This window comes from Polypterus senegalus, chromosome 1, assembly GCF_016835505.1.
Source record: "Polypterus senegalus isolate Bchr_013 chromosome 1, ASM1683550v1, whole genome shotgun sequence".
Taxonomy (NCBI): Eukaryota; Metazoa; Chordata; class Cladistia; order Polypteriformes; family Polypteridae; genus Polypterus; species Polypterus senegalus.
The window spans coordinates 203,968,001-203,992,389 of record NC_053154.1 but is presented as its reverse complement, the minus strand read 5'-3'; the positions used below and the strand labels follow the sequence as shown (position 1 = coordinate 203,992,389).

Below are 24,389 nucleotides of genomic sequence, written 5' to 3'. Positions count from 1 at the left end.
AAAGTTTATTGTGGGAGAGTAGCAAGGTAGAAATCTCTGCCACCCAAATGTAAATCAACTCCTGGATGATCTCCAAGCCTTTTGGAATAATGTTCTATGGACAGATCAGGGTTGCAAGGTTCTTAAAAAAATGTATCCCAAATACAAGTTAAAAATGGCAATTTTACCCAAAAAAATAGGTTAATACCTGAGGAGGACAAAATGACACACCAGAAAGTGGGGTACTATGTCTAAAGTCAGAGGGTTAGGTAGTACCATCAACACCTGGGGTTCTGGGGGTGGTTAGGTCTCCCTCAGAGAAATTTCAGAGTAATAGAATGGGTATAAACCATTACACAATGTGCTTAGTCCCTCTTTGAGATCTTACAATGATAAAGAACATGTATAAGTGTGAATAGAAGAGGAAAAATTGCTAGATGGATGAAAAACAGGGTAGAAATGTGGTGGAGGAGGGTTGGAAAATATCCTAAAATGGCATATTGCTTTTAAAAAGTAGCCCAATAAACAGCAACCTGTGGATAGCGATCAAAAATAGCTCAATTGGGTGGGAAAAACTCCAGACCTGGCAATGCTCAGTTGGACTTGGCAACACTCAGTTTGGCATAAAGCTAATACAGCATCTGACAGTAAGCACATGACAACAATAAAACATGGAGATGGTAGTGTAATGGTGTGGAGATTCTTTGCTGTTTCATGACTTGCCATTATTGAAAGAATCATGAATTCTGCAACCTTACCAGAATATTGTTTGTTGGTGACTTGAAGCAGCATATGACCCAAAAAATAAAGGCAAGTCTATGAGGTAATTGGTTCATGAGAAACAAAGTTAAGCTTTTGGGCTAACCTAGTAAACGTCCTGACTTGAACACAACAGAGACCCTTTTGGCAGGACCTGAAATGAGCAGTTCACACTCACAAAACTTCTAGTGTAACTGAATTAAAGTAGTTCTACAGAGGCAAGTGGCCTAAAATTCCTCAACAGTAATATAAAAGACTGAAATCAAATTATAAGAAATGCTCAGATGCAATTGATATTGCTAAAACTGCTGCAACCAAGTTCTGAAACTGTGGAAGTTTCATATTGGTAATAGCGGGGTTGGATAACTTTGCTCATGATATATGGAAAGTGATTTGATAAATGTATTTTGTGTTCACTTTTGTTTTCTTTGTCTAATAATGCACTTTATACAAATATCATAGGCCATTCTTTGTCTGAAATATGAAAAAACAGAAGATTGGAGGAAGAGGCATATACTTTTACACAGCACTGCATATTGCAGCTTAGGACATCCTGATTAAACAGACTGGATAAACCTTTAATACGATCTGAAATATTAACTGGCATTAGAGTACTGCAAAAGCTACAGGTTCAGATACTGTAGGTATGTATAAAATATTTTTCCCAGATTATCACATTAATGCTACTTATGTTCCAGTAAGAGAAAAGGAAAACCCACCTAAAATATGGATCTCTGTCAGTCAATATTAAGAAAACAAAAGTCCTACTGTAAAAGAAACAGACCTGCCTCCCTTTAAAGTAACAATGGGGAAAGTCCTGAAAAAAGTATTTTTAAATAAAAATCCGATAAAATACCGATCTGAACCCAAGCGGTGTTTTGTTATTTGACTTCTGTGCTCGTCACGGATTGTCCATAACAAACACCATGTTCAAGCATAAGGGTGTTCATATGTGCACTTAGCACCAGGACACCCTAGGCCTCAGTTCGATGATCGACTTTGTGGTCGTGTCGTCGGACTTGCGCCATATGTCTTGGACACTCGGGTGAAGAGAGGGGCGGAGCTGTCAAATGATCACCACCTGGTGGTGAGTTGGCTTCGATGGTGGGGAAGATGCCGGTCAGACCTGGTAGGCCCAAACATGTTGTGAGGGTCTGCTGGGAACGGCTGGCAGAGTCCCCTGTCAGAAGTAGCTTCAACTCCCACCTTCGGCAGAACTTCGACCACGTCCCGAGGGAGGTGGGGGACATTGAGTCTGAATGGGCCATGTTCCGTGCCTCTATTGTTGAGGCGGCTGACCGGAACTGTGGCCGTAAGGTGGTCGGTGCCTGTCGCGGTGGCAATCCCCAAAACCGTTGGTGGACACCGGCGGTGAGGGATGCCGCCAAGCTGAAGAAGGAGTCCTATAGGACTTTTTGTCCTGTGGGTCTCTGGAGGCAGCTGATAGGTACCGGCAGGCCAAGCGAAGCGCGGCTTCGTTGTTGCTGAGGCAAAACTTCGGGCATGGGAGGAGTTTGGAGAGGCCATGGAGAACGACTTTGGACGGCTTGAGGAGATTCTGGTCCACCGTCCGGTCTCAGGAGGGAAGCAGTGCAGTGTCAACACCGATATGGTGGGATGGTGCCTGCTGACCTCGACTTCGGGCGTTGTGGGTCGGTGGGGGAGTACTTCAAGACCTCCTCAATCCCACTAACATGCCTTCCAATGAGGAAGCAGAGCCTGGGGACTCTGAGGTGGGCTCTCCCATCTCTGGGACTGAAGTCACCGAGGTGGTCAAAAAACTCCTTGGTGGCAGGGCCCCGGGGTGGATGAGATACGACCGGAGTTCCTTAAGGCTCTGGATGTTGTAGGACTGTCTTGGTTGACACGTCTCTGCAACATCGCATGGACATCGGGACAGTGCCTCTGGATTGGCAGACCGGGTGGTGGTCCCCTCTTTAAAAGGGGACCGGAGGGTGTGTTCCAACTATAGAGGGATCACACTCCTCAGCCTCCCTGGAAAAGTCTATTCGGGGGTTCTGGAGAGGAGGGTCCATCGGATAGTCGAACCTCGGATTCAGGAGGAACAGTGTGGTTTTAGTCCTGGTCGCGAACAGTGGACCAGCTCTACACCCTTAGCAGATCCTGGAGGGTGCATGGGAGTTTGCCCAACCAGTCTACATGTGTTTTGTGGACTTGGAAAAGGCGTTGACCGTGTCCCTCGGGAATCCTGTGGGGTGCTCGGGAGTATGGGGTACGGACCCCTGATAAGAGCTGTTCGGTCCCTGTACAACCGTGTCAGAGCTTGGTCCGCATTGCGGCAGTAAGTCGAGCCCGTTTCCAGTGAGAGTTGGACTCCGCCAGGGCTGCCCTTTGTCACCGATTCTGTTCATAACTTTTATGGACAGAATTTCTAGGCAGCCAGGGTGTTGAAGGGGTCGGTTTGGTGGACTCAGGATTGGGTCACTGCTTTTGCAGATGATGTTGTCCTGTTTGCTTTATCAGGCCGTGATCTTCAGCTCTCTCTGGATCGGTTCGCAGCTGAGTGTGAAGCGGCTGGGATGAGAATCAGCACCTCCAAATCCGAGAGCATGGTCCTCAGCCGGAAAAGGGTGGAGTGCCCTCTCAGGGTTGGGGGAGAGATCCTGCCCCAAGTGGAGGAGTTCAAGTATCTCGGGGTCTTGTTCACGAGTGAGGGAAGAATGGAGCGTGAGATCGACAGGCGGATCGGTGCGGCATCCGCAGTGATGTGGGCTCTGCATCGGTCTGTCGTGGTGAAAAAGGAGCTGAGCCGTAAGGCAAAGCTCTCAATTTACCAGTCGATCTACGTTCCTACCCTCACCTATGGTCATGAGCTATGGGTAGTGACCGAAAGAACGAGATCGCGAATACAAGCGGCTGAAATGAGTTTCCTCCGCAGGGTGTCTGGGCTTTCCCTTAAAGATAGGGTGAGAAGCTCAGTCATCCGGGAGGGGCTCAGAGTAGAGCCGCTGCTCCTCCACATCGAGAGGAGTCAGATGAGGTGGCTCGGGCATCTGATCAGGATGCCTCCTGGACGCCTCCCTGGTGAGGTGTTCGGGCACGTCCAACGGGAGGAGGCCCGGGGAAGACCCAGGACACGCTGGAGGGACTATGTCTCCCGGCTGGCCTGGGAATGCCTTGGGATTCTCCCGGAAGAGCTGGAAGAAGTGGCCGGGTAGAGGAAAGTCTGGGCTTCTCTGCTTAAGCTGCTACCCCCACAACCCGACCTCGGATAAGTGGAAGAGGATGGATAGATGGATGGATGGATGGATGGATAAATAAAAATAGAGAAAGCACTGCATGTCATTGTTTCACATGAAGATAATTAATCTCTATCTAATTTATGATTTATATCATGTCATTTTTTAACCTGCTTAGTCCACACCAGGGTCACAAGGGGGCTAACAGCCTACCCCAGGTAGCATAAGGCACATAAATTATGATTTATGTTTAACATAATATATACATCGTTTACATATGAAACCCTCAAGGTATAGTATTGCCACTGCTAGATGCAGAAGAGACATTTCTCAGGGTTGAAAGGGATCATTTATTGATTCTCTAATGTAAGTTTGGGCTGTGGTGGGCCCAGGGTTAGCTTCCTGCCTTGTGCCCTATGTTGGCTGGGATTGGCTCCAGCAGACCCCCGTGACCCTGTAGTTAGGATATAATGGGTTGGATAATGGATGGATGGATGTAAGTTTGGGTTTGCACTCAATATATCCCATGTGAATAAACCAATTAAAATCTAATCATTTTGGTCGGTACAAACAATATCAGATTTTTTATATTTGGGATAAGGCGTCCATCATAAATGGAGTCTATCAACAATTCTTTTTGCTTCTGTAATCAAGCCAGTGACTATTGATGTCTGTAATCAACCTCATATTCTGGAAATTTTAAAGGATGAACTTGAACAAAAATGTATCCCTTTATATTTATAGTATGATGCATTATACAAGGATTCATCCCTGACTCATAATGTGACCACAAAGATTTTTAATGAACAGGATCCAGAAATGAACTGAATCAGCAGTTATTACCAAAATTGTAACTGATTTGTCGTCAAGCTCAAAATTTTAAGACAAAAATCCAAGTTCTAATTGCATTTGCGAGTTTGTTTACTGGGAACGTTTTTACTCAAAAAGAAGCATACACTAACACTGATGTTATCCTAATTTCTGATACTCCAGAAATGCACCCACTGACTTCTATACTGTTGATGTCACCTGCTGTGCATTACCAGATGCTTGCTTAGTTCGGGGTAATATTATTTAGACAAGACTCCCTCTGTGTTTCTTTCTCTGAAGGAACATTTTTGCTGATGGCCTTTTCGGTCCTAAAGAGATGAAACATATTGTAGTTACAGTTATGTGTAGTTTTTTTGTTTTGTTCAAAGAAAGGCTTGATTATATAAACTGGAATCCACTAGAAAAAAAAAGGAATTGAGGTAAAATATACATTTTAATCTTTGTGCTTAATACATTCCGGTTGACTATTAAAATTTAAGGAGTCTGAATTAGTGTAAATCGCCCTAATTTGGGGTTTTCATAAGAAATGTAATGATTTACTTTATGAAGCAGAAGTACTGTACATAATGAACAAGTTGGGTCAGATTTTTGAAATATTAATATGTGTGCTTCATTTAAACGTTTAAAGTCTAAATATTTTCCATTGTAATAGAAATGTGTCATTTTTCACGCTCTGATAGAGGTTTATAGAAGACTAGATAGATCCATAGTAAAGAGTCCATCCATTATCCAACCCGCTATATCCTAACTGCAGGGTCACGGCGGTCTGCTGGAGCCAATCGCAGCCAACACAGGGCACACGCACACACCAAGCACAATTTAGGATCGCCAATGCGCCTGAACTGCATGTCTTTGGACGGTGGGAGGAAACCTACGCAGACACGGGGAGAACATGCAAACTCCACGCAGGGAGGACCTGGGAAGCGAACCCAGGTCTCCTAACTGCAAGCCAACAGTGCTACCGCTGCACCATTGTGCCGCCTTAGTAAAGTGTCAAAAATGAAAAATAACACCCAGATGAAAAAAAAAACTGAAGTGATTTCAAAGCATTCATAAGCAATTCTTATGAATATATTCAGAAATTATTCTTTACGGTACTGTGTAAGTCAGTTGTTACAAAACAAGTAAAGAAAATGCTCAACATTGCACCTGAATTCCTAAGCATTCATAGAAAAGAACATTCTTTTGTTTAAATTATCTTTAAGCACAGAGATTTTGTGTACCTAATTTTCACTTCTTGATGGGCAGAGGACATCCGTACTCTGAGACTTGAACCCACTTCTGCTTGTCTAGTTTTGGAAAGAAGATCCTGCATTACCTGTTCTTTACATATTATACTATGTACACCAATATCTACAAGCTGCTGTATAAAATAAAATTAAAGAAGTTGAATCTTTCCAAGTTAAGCAAATGGAGATTAAAACGTGATAAGATTTTTGAAATTATGAAAGGAATTATTATAGTGGATCCAACCTGTTACTTTAAAATAAGTTTTTCAACAAGAATACGGGGAAACAGCTAGATATTTGTTAAAGGTAAATTTTGCCCAAATGTTTGTAGGTTTTTCTTCACATATAGTACCATAGACACATAGGAAAAATTAACAAAAGTGTGGTGGGAACCTTTAAAATTCAACTTGAAGTTATTTTGGAGGAGTTAGCTGGATAGGATGGGTGGGCTTTGTTGGGTTGAATGGCCTATTCTTGTTCTAAATACAGTACAATCATAATCCAGAGGTTCAGCACTTACCAAGAATCTGACATCTATTAGAGCAGTACTCTGAGTTGCAACATTTCTAAATAATACCACGCCACCTCTTTGGAAAACACTATACATTAATACCTTGGTTAATAAATACTTGGAAAAACCTACTTTATAACAAAGTTGGCAAAACCTGAGCTATGGTACATGTGCTAGTTCAAGCACCTGTCCACTAGAGCACGGGAGACGAACTCCAGTCCTGGAGGGCCGCAATGGCTGCAGGTTTTCATTCTAACCATCTTCTTCATTAGTGAGCCGTTTTTGCTGCTAATTAACTTCTTTTGCCTTAGTTTTAAGTTAACTTGACTCAGGCCCCTTAGTTGTCTCTTTTTCCTTAATTAGCAGCCAAACAATAATGAGACAGAACACAAGCCGCCACATGACCAGCTCACCTGTGCCCATCACACAATATCTCAAAATAAACAAAGGCAATGGTATTGGTAAGGTTGATCTATCAGGTCACCAAAACATTTTGACGGTGTTCTTAGAAATTGGAAATGTCTGCTATGGCAGAGTGAGAGCAGGAACAAGCCATGGAATTAAATAACAGGTTTAATTAACAGCAAGAATTAACTTCTCATTAAGAGATTAGTTGGATTGAAACTGGCTGGAGTTTGAAATCTCAGTTTAGCTGGTCATCTGTTGGCTCATTTCTGTTTAGCTGTCATTTAATCAAGAAAGGAATACATTCAGAGGACTGAATCCTTAAAAATAAGGCGATTAAAATTCAATTCTATTAAAAGAAGCTCATTAGCAGTGAAAACTGGTCACTGATTAGGAAAAGAGTTAGAATGAACTCCAGGCCCGGAGTTCAACACTCCAGCACTAGAGCACCGTGGAAGACACTGCGCAGCCTCCCTACCTGGAAGAAATGTTGTTTGTCTTTGATATTGTACAACATTAAGTTATTATACATGAGTGCTTACGTATTTCATGTGTATTGTAGGTATTTTTATATAGTAATAAAATATCATTTGCACAGTATGTCACTAAAACTCAAAGCAATATCTTTAGAAACTAAAACACAAATGATCAAAAGGTAGAAGCTGTATAAAAGAAACAGCAAATAGCAGAATCATTGCAATTGACACAGGGCCATGAAAGGAATCTGTGTGGAAGGCAGGCTGCGGATAGAAAGCACTTACTGTACATACAAGTAATTAGAAGGTGCACTTGGCTACTGTCGAGCCTCCTTAACCATCAGCCATGGTTCTGCTCACAGACTTGGAAGGCAATGGGTGTTGCCTCTGACTCCAAGTGAGTGGTAATGTGTAGCCTGTGGGCTGAATTGCAGACTGTGGAGGTAGAGGATGAGAGCAGATGGAGCAGCATGGAAGGAACAATGAAATCTAGACACGCTGGCAGCAACCCTTATACTTAACGCATCATAAAGCTTTCATTGGGCTAAATACTGTATAACCTGTTTAGCTAATATAATTGCAATTTTGAAAACTCCATCCATAGCGCATTTCTGCTGACATTTTCTGGATCACCAGATGCTTTCTGACAAATTTCACATGATTACCAGTGTTCTGCCCTTGTTACTTTCATATAAATGATACTTCTTCACAGTATTTATTATTTACCTAAATGACTGTACACTTTAATTTTGGGGGAGATTTTATCAATACTGACAGACATGGAAATATTCAGAATTATCCCAATTTTTTTCCTGTGTCAGTATTACAGGCATTCCCCTACATTTTGCTCAAATGAGCTCCAGGACTTTAGATAAATATTAGTTAGTTCTTTCTTTTAATCGGTTTATCTAAGGCTTTCATGTTTTTACTTTCTCATATACAGTACGTAGTATAGAGAAAGTATAGTAATCACGAAAAAATTCAACCTTGAGATTCTGATGAATCTCCTCATTTCTTGCGCTCCTGAGCACGTTTTGACTATTTTTGCAATTATGTCTGTGCGCATGAATGAAAACACGATAACCTGAGAAAGCTTTGAGCAAGATACATGAAATTGATCATATGGGTGTTGTATCAAAATGTTAGTTTTCTATGAGCTTTTGGGCAACATACTGTATGTCAAACTGAAGTGGTACTTTACCTGAACACATTTCACAGTTTTTCAAATACACTGGTACATAGTTTAAAGAAACAATTCACTGAAATTTTATATAGTAACTTTTCATGTGAAATTGCATTATAAGAAGAGAAAATAATTGAAATTATATATCGTCGTTAGTTAGGGTAAGAAACACATAGATATAGAATTTCACCTTAATTAGATAATCGGAAATGATTTTTTAACAGGTATCGACATTATTACACATGCATTACTACCATTATATAAATAGACATAAAATATTGACATTTTTGTATGATGATTACTTATCGTTAGATATAACATTTGATCAGGTGACTAGAAGAAGTATATTAACGACCACAAAAAAGAATCAGATTTGAAATTTCAGTTTGCTTGGATTACCGGAAGTAGTTCTTTGCCATATAAACTTGCATTATAAACAAAGATAAGTGATTGAAACACATAGATATGAAGTTTCATTATAATCAGACATCAGAAGTGGTATCTACTTTACCTGAACAGGTATAAGGAAAGTTGAGTGGAGGACAATCCCGATTTTTTTATGCTTTACGTTTGGTGCTTTACAAAAGGCTAGCATATTAGTACTCATCAATGCCCTTAACAAAATAACTAACTATAGTTCGTATACAGTATACTTCCAATGTTTAGTATGGATTATTGTGATGCATCTGGTATAATAAAAGCGTATTGCCTCGTAGCACTGACGTTTTTATGGGCATCAAATTTGTGTCTACTTTTTTTACCCAGCGCTATGTATTTTCTAGAATTTACTTCACCATTTTGATTGACTGACAACATTTCAGTATGCTTTCTTGACAGTTGATTCTGTGAGATTGTTGAAGCTGGTTTATCTGTTAAACAAATGATCATATTTTGACATTTAGGTACTTGTTACTGTCTTTCTTAAGTCAAATTGTGTTCCACAATTGTTTTGAGCTGTGGTTTTTATTTACTTTTTGCTTTTTTTGGTTTTGTGCTTATAAATACAGTACTTTTAGTGATTTAATAGTGTTTGTGGATTTTTTTCTTCATTGTGCTGGTTCTGAATTTCTATGAAAGGTTATTAATTCATTGGTGAAATTACACAACTGAGTGTTAGTAAGTATTTGTGTTCAATACTTATGTTTGATTGGCTACATATGAACACTAACAGTTGGCAAGGTTGTTTTTCATTGTTACATGTTATTTTGTCAACTAAAGAAATTTGTTTTATCGGTAATTACAGTTGTTTGAACTAATTTCATAAATTATAGTACAATGAATGAAATCATTATTCTGTAATTTTTCAGGCAAGAGATCATTTTTAATTAAAGTATAGATATAACAGCCAATCTTAGAAAGTTAAAATCTTTCAGTTAAACTCAAAAAGTGTTTTGCTTAATTTCAATAGAATATAAATTCCTTTCATAGTCATAGACAATGGTGTAGTCTTTTCCCCGTGTAAGTTAGTAAGAAATAGAACTTTCTTGCTACAACTGAGATACAGTGTGATAATAAGCTCAGTTGTTGTATTTAGAAGAGGTCCCAGTACTCAGGGACTTAAAAGACCTGTTTTCTACTCAGAGATGGGATAAGCATACAGTTTTCTGACCGTTTTGAAATGGTTCAGAAATGTTAAGTAAATAGTAACGATTTGAGATGTAACAAGATTAAGCTTAGAACTGAACTTTTCTTAACATCCATTTTTTCTCTTTTTGCTATTTTAATCTTTTTTGTGCGTACTGTTTTATTTTGAAACTTAACTAAACTTTTAAAAACGAAGATATTTTGTCTGTGGAATCATTTCTGCGCATCAGGCTTTTGTTGAAATCCCCATTTTTTGAGTTAGAGCTGCTGAACTTTGGTAATTTTGGGAAAACGCAGCTACATTTTCGTCAGAAAACTTGCCATCTGAAGGCGTTGAACTTGAATTTGGAAACTACCATCTGAGGACTGAGGACGCTTGTGCTCCAGAACTCGTCAACGGAAGAAAAAGAACGGAGCGAGGTACTGTCCTCTTATCTTCTATCTTTGCATGATCGTAAATGAAAGCAAGTTCGGCGTACCTGCACTTGAGATTTAAGAGACTGCGATATAATATAAGGCATTGAGGAAGATCGCTTGTATTTTTGCCTGAGTCATGGGAGCCTCGCTGTAAGGAAGTTATCTGTTTTGTTGGAGCATCCCGACTGTGACGAAGCAGTTAGTCTGGAAATGCGCTGTCAGGAGACCCACGCTTATTGTGAACATGGCGATGTCTAAACAGAGCTCAAGTGAATTTGCTGAGAGTGACCTGAGTACGGACTCAAAGCCAGAGAATTAGATTAGGGATCTTAAAGGTCACATAACGGAAAGGAAATATCAACTTTTCAAGCTTATGGCTGAAATAGAAAGCCTTAAAGACATTCCAGAAAACCGCATTGAAGTAGCGCAGAAGCTTGGAATCGTTCCTGAGATGCACAGTCAAGTTGAGGAGCTGAATAAATGTCTAATATCAGAGCTAAGTAAAGAAGGCGCAATTAAAAAACAGAAAATGGCATTCGCAGAAAGCTCTAAGAACTGGAATAAATGTATCGAAGGTACAGCGACCTGGCTGAAAGATAGTCTTTTAGCACACTTATCTGACGAACAGCTAGTTAATCAGTTCGAAGAGATGCAATTGCAAGAACGAAACCGCTCAGAAACCAGAGTCCCGCAAACTTCTCAGCTAAAGCGCGCAATCTATACTAATAAAAGGCAAAGCCCTCACTGACTCACTCACTCACTCACTCATCACTAATTCTCCAACTTCCCGTGTAGGTAGAAGGCTGAAATTTGGCAGGCTCATTCCTTACAGCTTACTTACAAAAGTTGGGCAGGTTTCATTTCGAAATTCTACGCATAACGGTCAACAACGTCCGCCATGTTGAACTTTCTTATTTATGGCCCCATCTTCACAAAATTTGGTAGGCGGTTTCCCTGCGCTCACCGAAACCGATGTACTTACTTATTTCAGTGATATGATGCCACTGTCAGCCGCCATATTGAACTTTCCAACGTCTCTAATTCTCCAACTTCCCGTGTAGGTAGAAGGCTGAAATTTGACAGGCTCATTCCTTACAGCTTACTTACAAAAGTTAAGCAGGTTTCATTTCGAAATTCTACGCATAACGGTCATAACGGTCAACAACTTCCGCCATGTTGAACTTTCTTATTTATGGCCCCATCTTCACGAAATTTGGTAGGCGGCTTCCCTGCGCTAACCGAAACCGATGTACGTACTTATTTCGGTGGTATGATGCCACTGTCGGCCGCCATATTGAACTTTTCAACAGTCTTTGTTACTTATGGGCCCATCTTCAAGAAATTTGGTACGTGGGTTCCCAACGCTAACTGAATCCTACTTACGTACATATATACGTCCACAGCTTGCAGCTCGGTCACCGTGTGAGGCGTTGGGTCCCCCATCCCAACGCCTCCCACATTGTTGGCTGCCTGCCTATATAAGGCCGTCCGTCGCTCTAGTATCTACATTCCCTTCCTTGCTTCGCCACGGGATTCACGTCTCCCTGCTGATAACTACAGCCTTTTTATTTAATCCACGGCTTCTCCGCTGTTTTATTGTTCATTTATTACGATTATAGTTATTGTGTAGGTATTTTAGACTTACTTTACATTGTTCAGGTACCCATTTCCTTTATCATTCCAACCGTACCCGCATTAACATGTCTATCAAGGTGATCACCATCGATCAAAGAACTGTCACTTACCGAGTGGTTTCCATGCCCAGAGATGGCACCTACCTTTTCCATTCTCTGTGTTACATATTGCACGGCCATATCAGGCTCACTCTTGATATCCGGAGGAACTTTGTGTCTTATGTATTGAATGACTGGGACAGGTTCAAGGTGTGGACTGATGACGGTACAGGAGATAATTATACTACACAGGAGCACTATAAGAGTGAAATGCTTAAGCCCTTCACCTATGGTTCTGCATGTGAGTTGATGGCTGCTGCTGAATTGTTCGGTTGTCGCTTTCAAGTGTACTGAAATGGCCAAATATTTTACACCTTTTGACAACCGCCAATGCCTCTTAAATATCTTAGACTCACAGGTGACGATTTCAGTAGTGGACACTTTGATGTTTATGAATGTTTCAACTCTCAAAAGCTGGATGTGAAGTTATCGATGAAACCGGTTGTGTGCTTACAACGCTTGACAGATGCTGAATGTCACTTCTACACAAGTCCTGCAAATACTGTCGTAATTGAAACAAACCATGAAACTCAAACCGACTATGACAGCAGCAATCCAAGCTGTGAGATTTGAAACAACATTACTGTTCACAAGGCCAACTGTACATTGCATGCTTAAGAGTAAGCTCAGCGCACAGCTTGGTCATATTACAACCGGAGGGCTGAACTGACAATGTGGTATACAAAGAGATCCTTAACAAATAATTATTGGCATATTTTCCCTCAGTTTAAAAAGGTTTAATTTTCTTCTTAATAAAACTTTTAAGGCAGTACTTTGCTGCTGCGAAGTGTGGGTATTTTGCTATATATAGATATAGATATAGATATAATGTGTGTGTGTATATATATAGATATATAGATATACAGATATATATATATATATATATATATATATATAAAATGTGGGTGTGTGTGTGTGCATGTATGTACAGTATGTATGTGTATATATATATATATAGAGAGAGATATAGATATAGATATATATATAGATATACAGTGGTGTGAAAAACTATTTGCCCCCTTCCTGATTTCTTATTCTTTTGCATGTTTGTCACACAAAATGTTTCTGATCATCAAACACATTTAACCATTAGTCAAATATAACACAAGTAAACACAAAATGCAGTTTTTAAATGATGGTTTTTATTATTTAGGGAGAAAAAAATCCAAACCTACATTGCCCTGTGTGAAAAAGTAATTGCCCCTGAACCTAATAACTGGTTGGGCCACCCTTAGCAGCAATAACTGCAATCAAGCGTTTGCGATAACTTGCAATGAGTCTTTTACAGCGCTCTGGAGGAATTTTGGCCCACTCATCTTTGCAGAATTGTTGTAATTCAGCTTTATTTGAGGGTTTTCTAGCATGAACCGCCTTTTTAAGGTCATGCCATAGCATCTCAATTGGATTCAGGTCAGGACTTTGAGTAGGCCACTCCAACGTCTTCATTTTGTTTTCTTCAGCCATTCAGAGGTGGATTTGCTGGTGTGTTTTGGGTCATTGTCCTGTTGCAGCACCCAAGATCGCTTCAGCTTGAGTTGACGAACAGATGGCGGACATTCTCCTTCAGGACTTTTGGTAGACAGTAGAATTCATGGTTCCATCTATCACAGCAAGCCTTCCAGGTCCTGAAGCAGCAAAACAACCCCAGACCATCACACTACCACCGCCATATTTTACTGTTGGTATGATGTTCTTTTTCTGAAATGCTGTGTTCCTTTTATGCCAGATGTAACGGGACATTTGCCTTCCAAAAAGTTCAACTTTTGTCTCATCAGTCCACAAGATATTTTCCCAAAAGTCTTGGCAATCATTGAGATGTTTCTTAGCAAAATTGAGACGAGCCCTAATGTTTTTTTGCTTAACAGTGGTTTGCGTCTTGGAAATCTGCCATGCAGGCCGTTTTTGCCCAGTCTCTTTCTTATGGTGGAGTCGTGAACACTGACCTTAATTGAGGCAAGTGAGGCCTGCAGTTCTTTAGACGTTGTCCTGGGGTCTTTTGTGACCTTTTGGATGAGTCGTCTCTGTGCTCTTGGGGTAATTTTGGTCGGCCGGCCACTCCTGGGAAGTTTCACCACTGTTCCATGTTTTTGCCATTTGTGGATAATGGCTCTCACTGTGGTTCGCTGGAGTCCCAAAGCTTTAGAAATGGCTTTATAACCTTTACCAGACTGATAGATCTCAATTACTTCTGTTCTCATTTGTTCCTGAATTTCTTTGGATCTTGGCATGATGTCTAGCTTTTGAGGTGCTTTTGGTCAACTTCTCTGTGTCAGGCAGCTCCTATTTAAGTGATTTCTTGATTGAAACAGGTGTGGCAGTAATCAGGCCTGTGGGTGGCTATGGAAATTGAACTCAGGTGTGATACACCACAGTTAGGTTATTTTTAACAAGGGGCAATTACTTTTTCACACAGGGCCATGTAGGTTTGGATTTTTTTCTCCCTAAATAATAAAAACATCATTTAAAAACTGCATTTTGTGTTTACTTGTGTTATATTTGACTAATGGTTAAATGTGTTTGATGATCAGAAACATTTTGTGTGACAAACATGCAAAAGAATAAGAAATCAGGAAGGGGGAAAATAGTTTTTCACACCACTGTAGATATATATACTGTATATATAATGTGTGTGTGTATGTATGTATGTTTATGTATATATATATATATATATATATATATATATATATATATATATATATATATATATATATATATATATATATATATGATAGCAATACTCATAACAGTGACAAAACAGTTACATTGACGATCATGTAACGTTATTTTCAAGATGTTTCCTTTTCTTTTTCATTATTTCTTTAACACACTACTTCTCCGCTGCGAAGCGCGGGTATTTTGCTATCGATAATAAATGTGGCTTGTCGTCCCAGCTAAGCGCTGCAGCATCTCCTGCGACAGTTGTGATTGAACAATCGATGCTCAACAGAATCCTTCAAAGGCTGGATGAACTCGAGTCTGCTGCAGGGGCACATTCACAGACTTACAAGCATGATCTTCTTGACGTAATCATTCAGAATCAAGCACAACGTCAGAAACATGAAGACGAATGTCAGGAAGCAATCACTGAAATGGATAAATCGTTAACCAAACAAAAGATAGCTTAGCTCCATCACCTCCTGCACCGCATGGTGAAGTACCACACAGACAGGTCCCTTTATTTTTAGGTGACCCATTGGCTTATACAGATTTTATCTGAGCCTTCGATCATGCCGTAGGAGATGTATTAGAGAACCCCCAAGATAAGTTGGACTCTGATCCAGTATACCGGAGGTTCTCCACATGATATGATTAAAGGCCGTTCACGAATGTCACCAGAAGCAGGCTACTTAGAAGCCAGAAGGTTGCTTGAAAGATATTATGGTAGTGAGTTATTCGTAGCAGACGCATATCTCGATAAAGCATTGAAATGGCCAGAGATAAAACAAAACGATGGGGAGGCTCTGAGAGATTACGCTAACTTCCTCTCAATCTGTACGAACACTATGAACGACATAGGGAATGGTGAAGAATTCAATAACAGTCATAATGTGCGTGCTGTGCTTAAGAAACTTCCATTTTCTTTAAGAAACGAATGGATGAGGTATGCTTACGAGCTTCAAGAAAATAAAAAGAGATCAGGCATACCCGAACTAATTAACTTTTTGCGTCGTGAAGCTGAAAGGCTGTTACACCCTATGCACAGTGCCGTTTCACAAGACTACACTTGTAAAGTGAAAAAAGGAAAGATCGACAAGGATGGGTTTCCTCTGAAGAGTGGCCAGAGATCAGGAAGTATCTTCACTACAAGTATTTCTGATGCTGCTGAAAAGGGGACTTGAGAAACCTCTATCAAAAAGACTGTTAATGATGCCTGTGCATTTAAAAAGCCTTGCTTATTCTGCAATGGTCAGCATACCCTTGCTAAGTGTAGTAAAATCAAAGAACTGCCACATCAAGAAAGAATTGACTTTTTAAAATCTAAAGGTTTATGCTTTCGTTGTCTCAAACAGGGACACCTTGGTAAGAACTGTAAAGAAAGAATTAAATGTCAGACATGTTCTTTTCAGCATTTAGATATCTTGCATATCAAAAAAGATGTTGGAGCAACACCTACAGCTTTAGCCAGTGTGGCAACATCTACTGATAGGGAAACAGAGTCTGGAAGGTGTGCCTTTACTGGGGCCTGTGAAAAGTGTGCACTGTATGTCGTTCCTGTTAAGGTAAAATCTAAGAAAAGTGAAAGGTATGTAGAAACATACGCCTTTATAGACCTTAGCAGTACAGTAACAATTTGCACTGAAAAGCTCCAGAGACAATTAAACCTTCAAGGGAGGAGAACACAAGTATTCATCAAAACTATGAGTAATTATGATGATGATGATTCAAAAAAGCTAAACCAATGTTTTGTCTTATCAGATTTGCAAGTCTGTGGTCTCAGTTATGATGACTATATTGATTTGCCAAAGGTCTTTACACGGGTCTCCATTCCAGTGAACAGAGAAAGTATTCCACTACAAGAAGATATCGATAAGTGCACATATCTTAAGGAGGTATGTCTATCTCATATTGACTCTGAAGTTGATCTTTTAACAGGAATCAACTAACCAGAACTCTTCGAGCAGTCACGAATCATACCTAGCCAAGGAGGTGGACCTCATGCTATGAAGACTGCACTTGGATGGGTGGTTGGTGGGCCATGCAAAGAGATTCTTGACCTCAAAAAACAAACTGGTAAGCTGCCCAAACATTCAATCAATCGTGTGTCAAAAACAGAAATTGAGGATATTTTGCTGCAACAGTATAACACAGATTTTCCAGAGCGCAGCTGTGAAGAGAAAGAGGAAATGTCGCAGGAAGACATCAAGTTCATGCGCATAGCTTCAGAATCTGCAAGACTGGTAGGTGGTCACTATTGTTTACATTTGCCTTTGAAGGATGAAACACTTAAAATGCAGAACAATCGCTGTATTGCTGAACAGCGTGCTATTGGACTCAAAAGAAATCTGAGCAAAAATTCAGGTTTCCACAAAGACTATAAAGCTTTCATGAAAGACATTATTGACAAGAGTTACGCTGTCAAAGCACCCAAAGAAAATTTGAATTGCAATGAAGGCAGAGTGAGGTACATCCCACATCACGGTGTGTATCATCCGAAGAAAAAACAAGATTCGAGTGGTCTTTGATTGCACAGCCACCTACCAGGGGTCTTCACTTAATGAACAATTATTAAAAGGCCCCGACCTAACTAACATAACTCATTGGCGTCCTTCCAAGATTCAGAAAGGAGCCAGTAGCATTAATGGCAGACATTAAGTCAATGTTCTATCAAGTTAAAGGACCAGACAAAGACACTGATCTTTTACGCTTTCTGTGGTGGCCTGAAGGTAATCTAAGTAAAGACCTGGAAGAATTCAAAATGACAGTACATCTTTTTGGTGCTGCTTCTTCACCCAGTTGTATTTCTTATGCTTTGCGTAGAATAGAAGATGCCAGAGATACATTTTCTGAAGAAGCTGTTAACACCATTCTCAATAATTTCTATGTGGATGACTGCTAAAAGTCGGCTACAGAAGAACAAGCAGTAAAGCTGGCAGAGGACCTCCAAGCTCTATTCCTCAAAGGTGGATTTCATTTGACTAAGTGACAAAAGGACATAGATTTGAGTCACAGTCTCCTTCCCATAGAACATGCCCCTGGCATCCAGTGGAGTACAGAAATGGACAGTTTAAAATTTCACATTAAGTTATAAAGTAAGTCTGCTACAAGGCGTGGTATTCTGTCTGTTGTTAGCTCAGTTTATGTTCCACTTGGTTTTCTAGCACCCGCCTTACTGCCAGCAAAGCTTATTTTAAGAGATTTATATAAAAAGAAATTTGTCCAACACATTCAGAAATGGAAAAAATGGATGGATGATTTACAGTTACTGGTGGACTATAAAGTGAACAAATGCATCAAATCTGCCTGGTTTGGAACCATAAAGTCAGCACAAATGCACCATTTTGCAGATGCCAGTCAAGAAGGATATGGCACTGTCACTTGCCTTGTCTTAACCAACAAAGAAGGAGAAAAGCATTGTTCATTCCTGATGGGCAAATCAAGAGTTGCACCACTGAAGCAGGTCACGATCCCAAGATTGGAGCTGACAGCAGCCATTGTGGCAGTCAAAATGAACAAAATGCTAAAAAGTGAGCTTCAAATGCCCTTACAAGAGTCTACATTTTGGACTGACAGCCCCACAGTGCTAAAATACTGTACATTTCAAATGAAAGCACTCGATTCAAGACCTTTGTTGCCAACAGAATCTCCGTGATCAGAGCTCATTCACAACCTTCACAATGGAGGTATGTCACATCTGCCTTTAATCCAGCTGATCAAGCATCCAGAGGGCTAAGCATAGAAAACTTTCTCAACAGCATCACATGGTCACAAGGTCCATTGAAGGTCTTATTGAAGCTCGAACGTGAGTGGCCAAAAAGACCAGATCAACTGAAAAATACTCTCGAAGACGCTGGAAGCAAATTCAATACATGGCTGATTTGTTTTGGAAAAGATGGACTAAAGAGTATTTGCCAGTATATCAAGTACGTCAAAAATGGCTTGCACCAAGAAGAAATTTTGAACCAGGGGACGTTGTTTTAATTGTAGATAAAGCTACACCTCGCTATTCCTGGGTAATGGATCGAGTCATCAAGACAATGCCAGATGCCAACAGTGCAGACAGAAGAGTTTGTGTGCAGACCAAAACCAGCACACTGGACAGACCTGTGAATAAACTGTGCCTGCTTCAAGAAACAGCCAGTGTTTGAAATAAGAATTTTTTTAAATGTTTGTTTGCAGTATTATTGCTAATGATTTTAGTACTAGGGTGTTGTAGCGTATTAGCCATTATGAATGTAGAGAAAAGCCAAGCAAAATGACACCTTTTATTGGCTAACTAAAAAGATTACAATATGCAAGCTATCGAGGCAACTCAGGCCCCTTCTTCAGGCAAGACGTAACCATGCTAATGATTTGAAAACAATAGTTAATGTAAAAGTAAAGTTAATTGACTCATATCGAAGTAAAGTATAATAATTGTCTCCGCTCTTGCATTGCCCTTTAGGGGCCGGAAACGTAACAGCCAATCTTAGAAAGTTTAAAGCTTTCCGTTAAACTCATATTAGTGTTTTGCTTAATTTGAATAGAATATAAATTCCTTTCATAGTCATAGACAATGGTGTAGTCTTTTCCCCCTGTAAGTTAGTAAGAAATAGAACTTTCTTGCTACAACTGAGATACAGTGTTCATTAATTTTTTCTCTTTTTGCTATTTTAATCTTCTTTTTTGTGTGAACTGTTTTGTTTTGAAACTTAACTAAACTTTTAAAAAAGAAGATATTTTGTCTGTGGAATCATTTCTGCGTGCCAGGCTTTTGTTGAATCCCATTTTTGGAGTTAGAGCTGCTGAACTTTGGTAACTCTGAGAAAATGCAGCTACAATAGATATTCTTTCAAATTTAAAATTCTGAAATTTACATACTGTACCTATCTGTTTTGCGCTATGCATTGTTGTGAATAATTCTTTAAATGTAGGGCTAAAAATGCAAAACCCTTCCAAAGAACACACCATTAATTTATATTTAATATTTATTAAGAAATAACTACACAATATACATTTTTAAACAATTGTAAGAATAAGTAGGCATTCATGCAAATATGTTAATAGATAAGTAAGCAAATTTAATACATTTAGGAAACAAAAAATAGAAACAAACCTTAAACAAACAGGATAAAATATAAATAAATGGAAGAACAAGATGCAGTAACTCAAACATTTTCAATGTAAATGAACAAAACCAAACTTAAAAACTAAGTTGAATCCTTAAGACCATTGAGAGAGAGAAGCATAATTGAGTACCAAAACTAAGGGCAAAAAAACAAAATCGAGATTATCACTTAAAAGAATTATTTTTAGAATTGTAAGATACCTACTCTGAAAGAGAAGGGGTCACCAATAAGCCAAAATGTCACTATTAGCAAATGTGACCAAAGCCAGCCCCTAGGTCTCACTCAAGTGACTACCTTACAGGTTTTCACAGCACTTTAAGGAATTGGCTCATTATAGACCTCCATCTTATTAAATTAAGAAAACAAAACTCAAAGACACAAGAAAACAATTAAAGGTAATTGTAAACAAGGGAACTAACCAAGATCAGTGAAAAGAGACAATACAGATTATGTCATCTGATTCTGCGTTGTCACACACGTGCGCATGGGAGGCAGCTAAAGGGCTTGAGTAAGGGCAGTTCCGAGGCATGCCGGGATGTGGCAGAGTGCACTGACTCTTTTTCTCCCTTTCCTGTAGACCATTCATAGGAGATCCCACCTGGCTCTTTTGACGTCACTTCCGGGACTGAGCCTATGGAAGAAGACCTTGCCGGCCCCGGCCCCTGTGATGTCACATCCGGACTTGAACCAGTGGCTGAAGACCATGAGCCCGATCCATATGATCTCACTTCCTGTCTTCCCCTTTAAAAACCTGCACCTTTTCCCTAGTCCCTCAGTTCTGTTTTGGACTTGGTTTTGTGCACATCAGTGCTGTATTTGCTACAACATTACTTTTGCAGCCAGGATACCAGATTATACGGGTGGCTGCCCCAAACCTTTATATGACAGCGTTTAAGTGGAGCAAAAAAAATGTTTAGCCTATGTAACCTAGAATATTCTACAATGCATGGCTTTTGGGAGAAATTCAGAATTTCCATAATTAAACCATTCTCAAAAGTAGATAGATAGATAGATAGATAGATAACTTTATTAATCCCAAGGGGAAATTCACAAATATTCACAGTATTCTAGTCATGAGATTTTTCTAGGGCATGAATGTCCAAAATGCACTGTGTACATACCTGTTCATTGTGCACCTCACACTTAGAACACATTTATTGGATGTGGAGGCACCCAGAAAATAAAAAAACAAATCTGGTTATCTGATACATTGAACTCTGGATAAGGGGGAACTAGATGGTGGAGTGGAAGTAATAATAAGAAATTTATCTTGTACAGTTTATATATACTGCTCAAAAGAATTAAAGGAACACTTTTTAATCAGAGTATAGCATAAAGTCAATGAAACTTATGGGATATTAATCTGGTCAGTTAAGTAGCAGAGGGGGTTGTTAATCAGTTTCAGCTGCTGTGGTGTTAATGAAATTAACAACAGATGCACTAGAGGGGCAACAATGAGATGACCCCCAAAACAGGAATGGTTTAACAGGTGGAGGCCACTGACATTTTTCCCTCCTCATCTTTTCTGACTGTTTCTTCACTAGTTTTGCATTTGGCTACAGTCAGTGTCACTACTGGTAGCATGAGGCGATACCTGGACCCTACAGAGGTTGCACAGGTAGTCCAACTTCCCCAGGATGGCACATCAATACGTGTCATTGCCAGAAGGTTTGCTGTGTCTCCCTGCACAGTCTCAAGGGCATGGAGGAGATTCTAGGAGACAAGCAGTTACTCTAGGAGAGCTGGAGAGGGCCATAGAAGGTCCATAACCCATCAGCAAGACCAGTATCTGCTCCTTTGGGCAAGGAAGAACAGGATGAGCACTGCCAGAGCCCTACAAAATGACCTCCACCAGGCCACTGGTGTGAATGTCTCTGACCAAACAACCAGAAAGACTTCATGAGGGTGACCCAAGGGCCCCATGTCCTCTAATGGGCCCTGAGCTCACTGCCCAGCAGCATGCAGCTCAATTGGCATTCGCCATAGAATACCAGAATTGGCAGATGCACCACTGGTGCCCTGTGCTTTTTACAGATGAAAGCAGGTTCACCCTGAGCACGTGACAGAAGTGAAAGGGTCTGGAGAAGCCATGGAGAACATTATGCTGCCTGTAACATCATTCAGCATGAGCAGTTTGGTGGTGGGTTAATGATTGTCTGGGGAGGCATATCCATGGAGGGTCACACAGACCGCTACAGGCTTGACAAAGGCACCTTGGCTGCCATTAGGTATCAAGATGAAATCCTTGGACCCATTGTCAGACCCTATGCTGGTACAGTGGCTCCTGGTGCTCGACAATTCCTGGCCTCATGTGGTGAGAGTATGCAGGCAGTTCCTGGAGGATGAAGGAATTGATACCATTGACTGGCCACCCCACTTTCCTGACCTAAATCCAATAGAACACCTCTGGGACATTATGTTTGGTCCATCCAATGCCACCAGGTTGCACCTCAGACTGTCCAGGAGCTCAGTGATGCCCTGGTCCAGATCTGGAAGGAGATCCCCCACAACACCATCTGTCATCTCATTAGAAGCATGCACCGATGTTGTCAGGCATGTATACAAGAACACAGGGGCCATACAAAGTGCTGCGTACAATTTTGAGTTGCTGCAATTAAATTTTGGCAAAATGGACTAGCCTGACACATAATTTTTTCACTCTGATTTTTGGGGCGTCTTTGAATTCAGGGCTCTGTAGGTTGATCATTTTCATTTCCATCAAACGATGTGGCATCCTTTCGTTACTAACACATTACCCAGTCTATATCAGTATAGATATCCAGGAGGATTTCTTTTTCCCATTGAGATCTGATGTATTTTCAAAGTGTTCCTTTAATTTTTTGAGCAGTTTATTTAGTACATATTTACCAATGTAACTTGTGTTCTGAAGTTAATGAAAAGTGATATGAATAACAGTTCACTGAGAAAGGATAACACTATTTAGAAAATGCTAGTAAAGATTTAGTTTTGAGAGGAATATTTATAAAAGGGTTTACCAAGTAACCAAAGTAAATACTGCATTTTTTAAATATGAGCTAAATTTATTAATCTAATAAAGATATTACAAATGAATTATATGTTTAGTGACTTGCAGAACAATACACTTTCAACTAGTAAACCGAAAGAAGCCATATTTACAATCCCACTTAAATCAATTCCGTTCAATTCAAGGGCCCCCTCACGCACATAAGCCTACTCGCATGGGGTTAATATCTACCAATCAATCTATCTCACATCTTTGGGTGGTGGGGAAGAAAACTGGAGTACCTGTTGAAAAACTCAGGCAAACACTGGAAAGACATGACTGAAGTGTTCTGTCATGTTTATATTCATTTTTACTTCTGAGAAGTTATTTTTGGCTACTGTACTCATCGGGTGTCATCAAGCCGCAATTATAACATCATTTGGGCTTTCCCAGCATTAATTTGGCTGTGCGCAATGAGTTTACAATCCCGCTGTGCTAGATCCAAATAAGGAAAATATATAGCATTAGTTAGCATCCTTTCCAACCTTAACCCTAACGCTAGGCTTCTGGTTTTGGCTTCAACAGTTCTCTCTGACTTTTGCATTTTCCTTATCATTTAATTTGGTTGTCCTGTTCTGAATGTCTTCCAGGCTCAGACCTTCATCTTATTACCACAATCTTTCAGCTCCTGGCTAAATCCTTAGAGATACTGTTGGTGCCCTTAACAATGACAACTCCATATATACAGCAACCAGACATGGAACTCAAAGCCATTTGCCACTATGAGGTTCAAAAATTAGGAAACATAAATAGCCTTGACGTTTACAGAATCATTTATGTAATCTGTTAAAATAAGTAACATCAAAAGAATATGGTTGATCTCTGAGTATAAATGCTTTTTCTGGACACTTACATACAAAAGTGAGCTGACAAATGAACCCTACTCTACTTGAATGGCTTCAGCAATCAAACAGAATTTCATAGCCTGTGTAACACAGATAACGCAGTGTTGAACAATGAATGGGTCCTGGTGTGAATGTTTGCTGTTTTCCTGCTTTAACCTGATCCAGTTTGCCTCACCGTATCAACATTATAAAAGGGGATATGGGATCAAACATAAGTCAACTGACCACCAGCAATACTCACCTCAATCAGGATGCCTAAAACAGCAAGACCATCTGCTTTCTCCTTTGCCACTGTGAAACTGGGATATGACTCTGAATTAAAGTGCACAACGTGAAGCTAAGGGAAATAAAGAGATTACTTTTTAAAATAATGCTTTATGACTTTGAATAGTTTAGATGCTGAGCATTCTGTAAGAATCCACACACTTAGATACTACTGTTATTAC

At 40.0% G+C, this 24,389-nt stretch overlaps 1 protein-coding gene across 1 annotated transcript in view; it reads right to left on the bottom strand.

The window, feature by feature from the left end:
• The window catches only part of ca14 (carbonic anhydrase XIV), a 93,120-nt gene that overhangs the window by 31,172 nt on the left and 37,559 nt on the right, over nt 1-24,389 (bottom strand). The window contains exon 5 of the mRNA XM_039741916.1: nt 24,185-24,280. Within this exon, the coding sequence (XP_039597850.1) occupies nt 24,185-24,280 (96 nt within the window). The remainder of the gene's footprint in view (nt 1-24,184; nt 24,281-24,389) is intronic.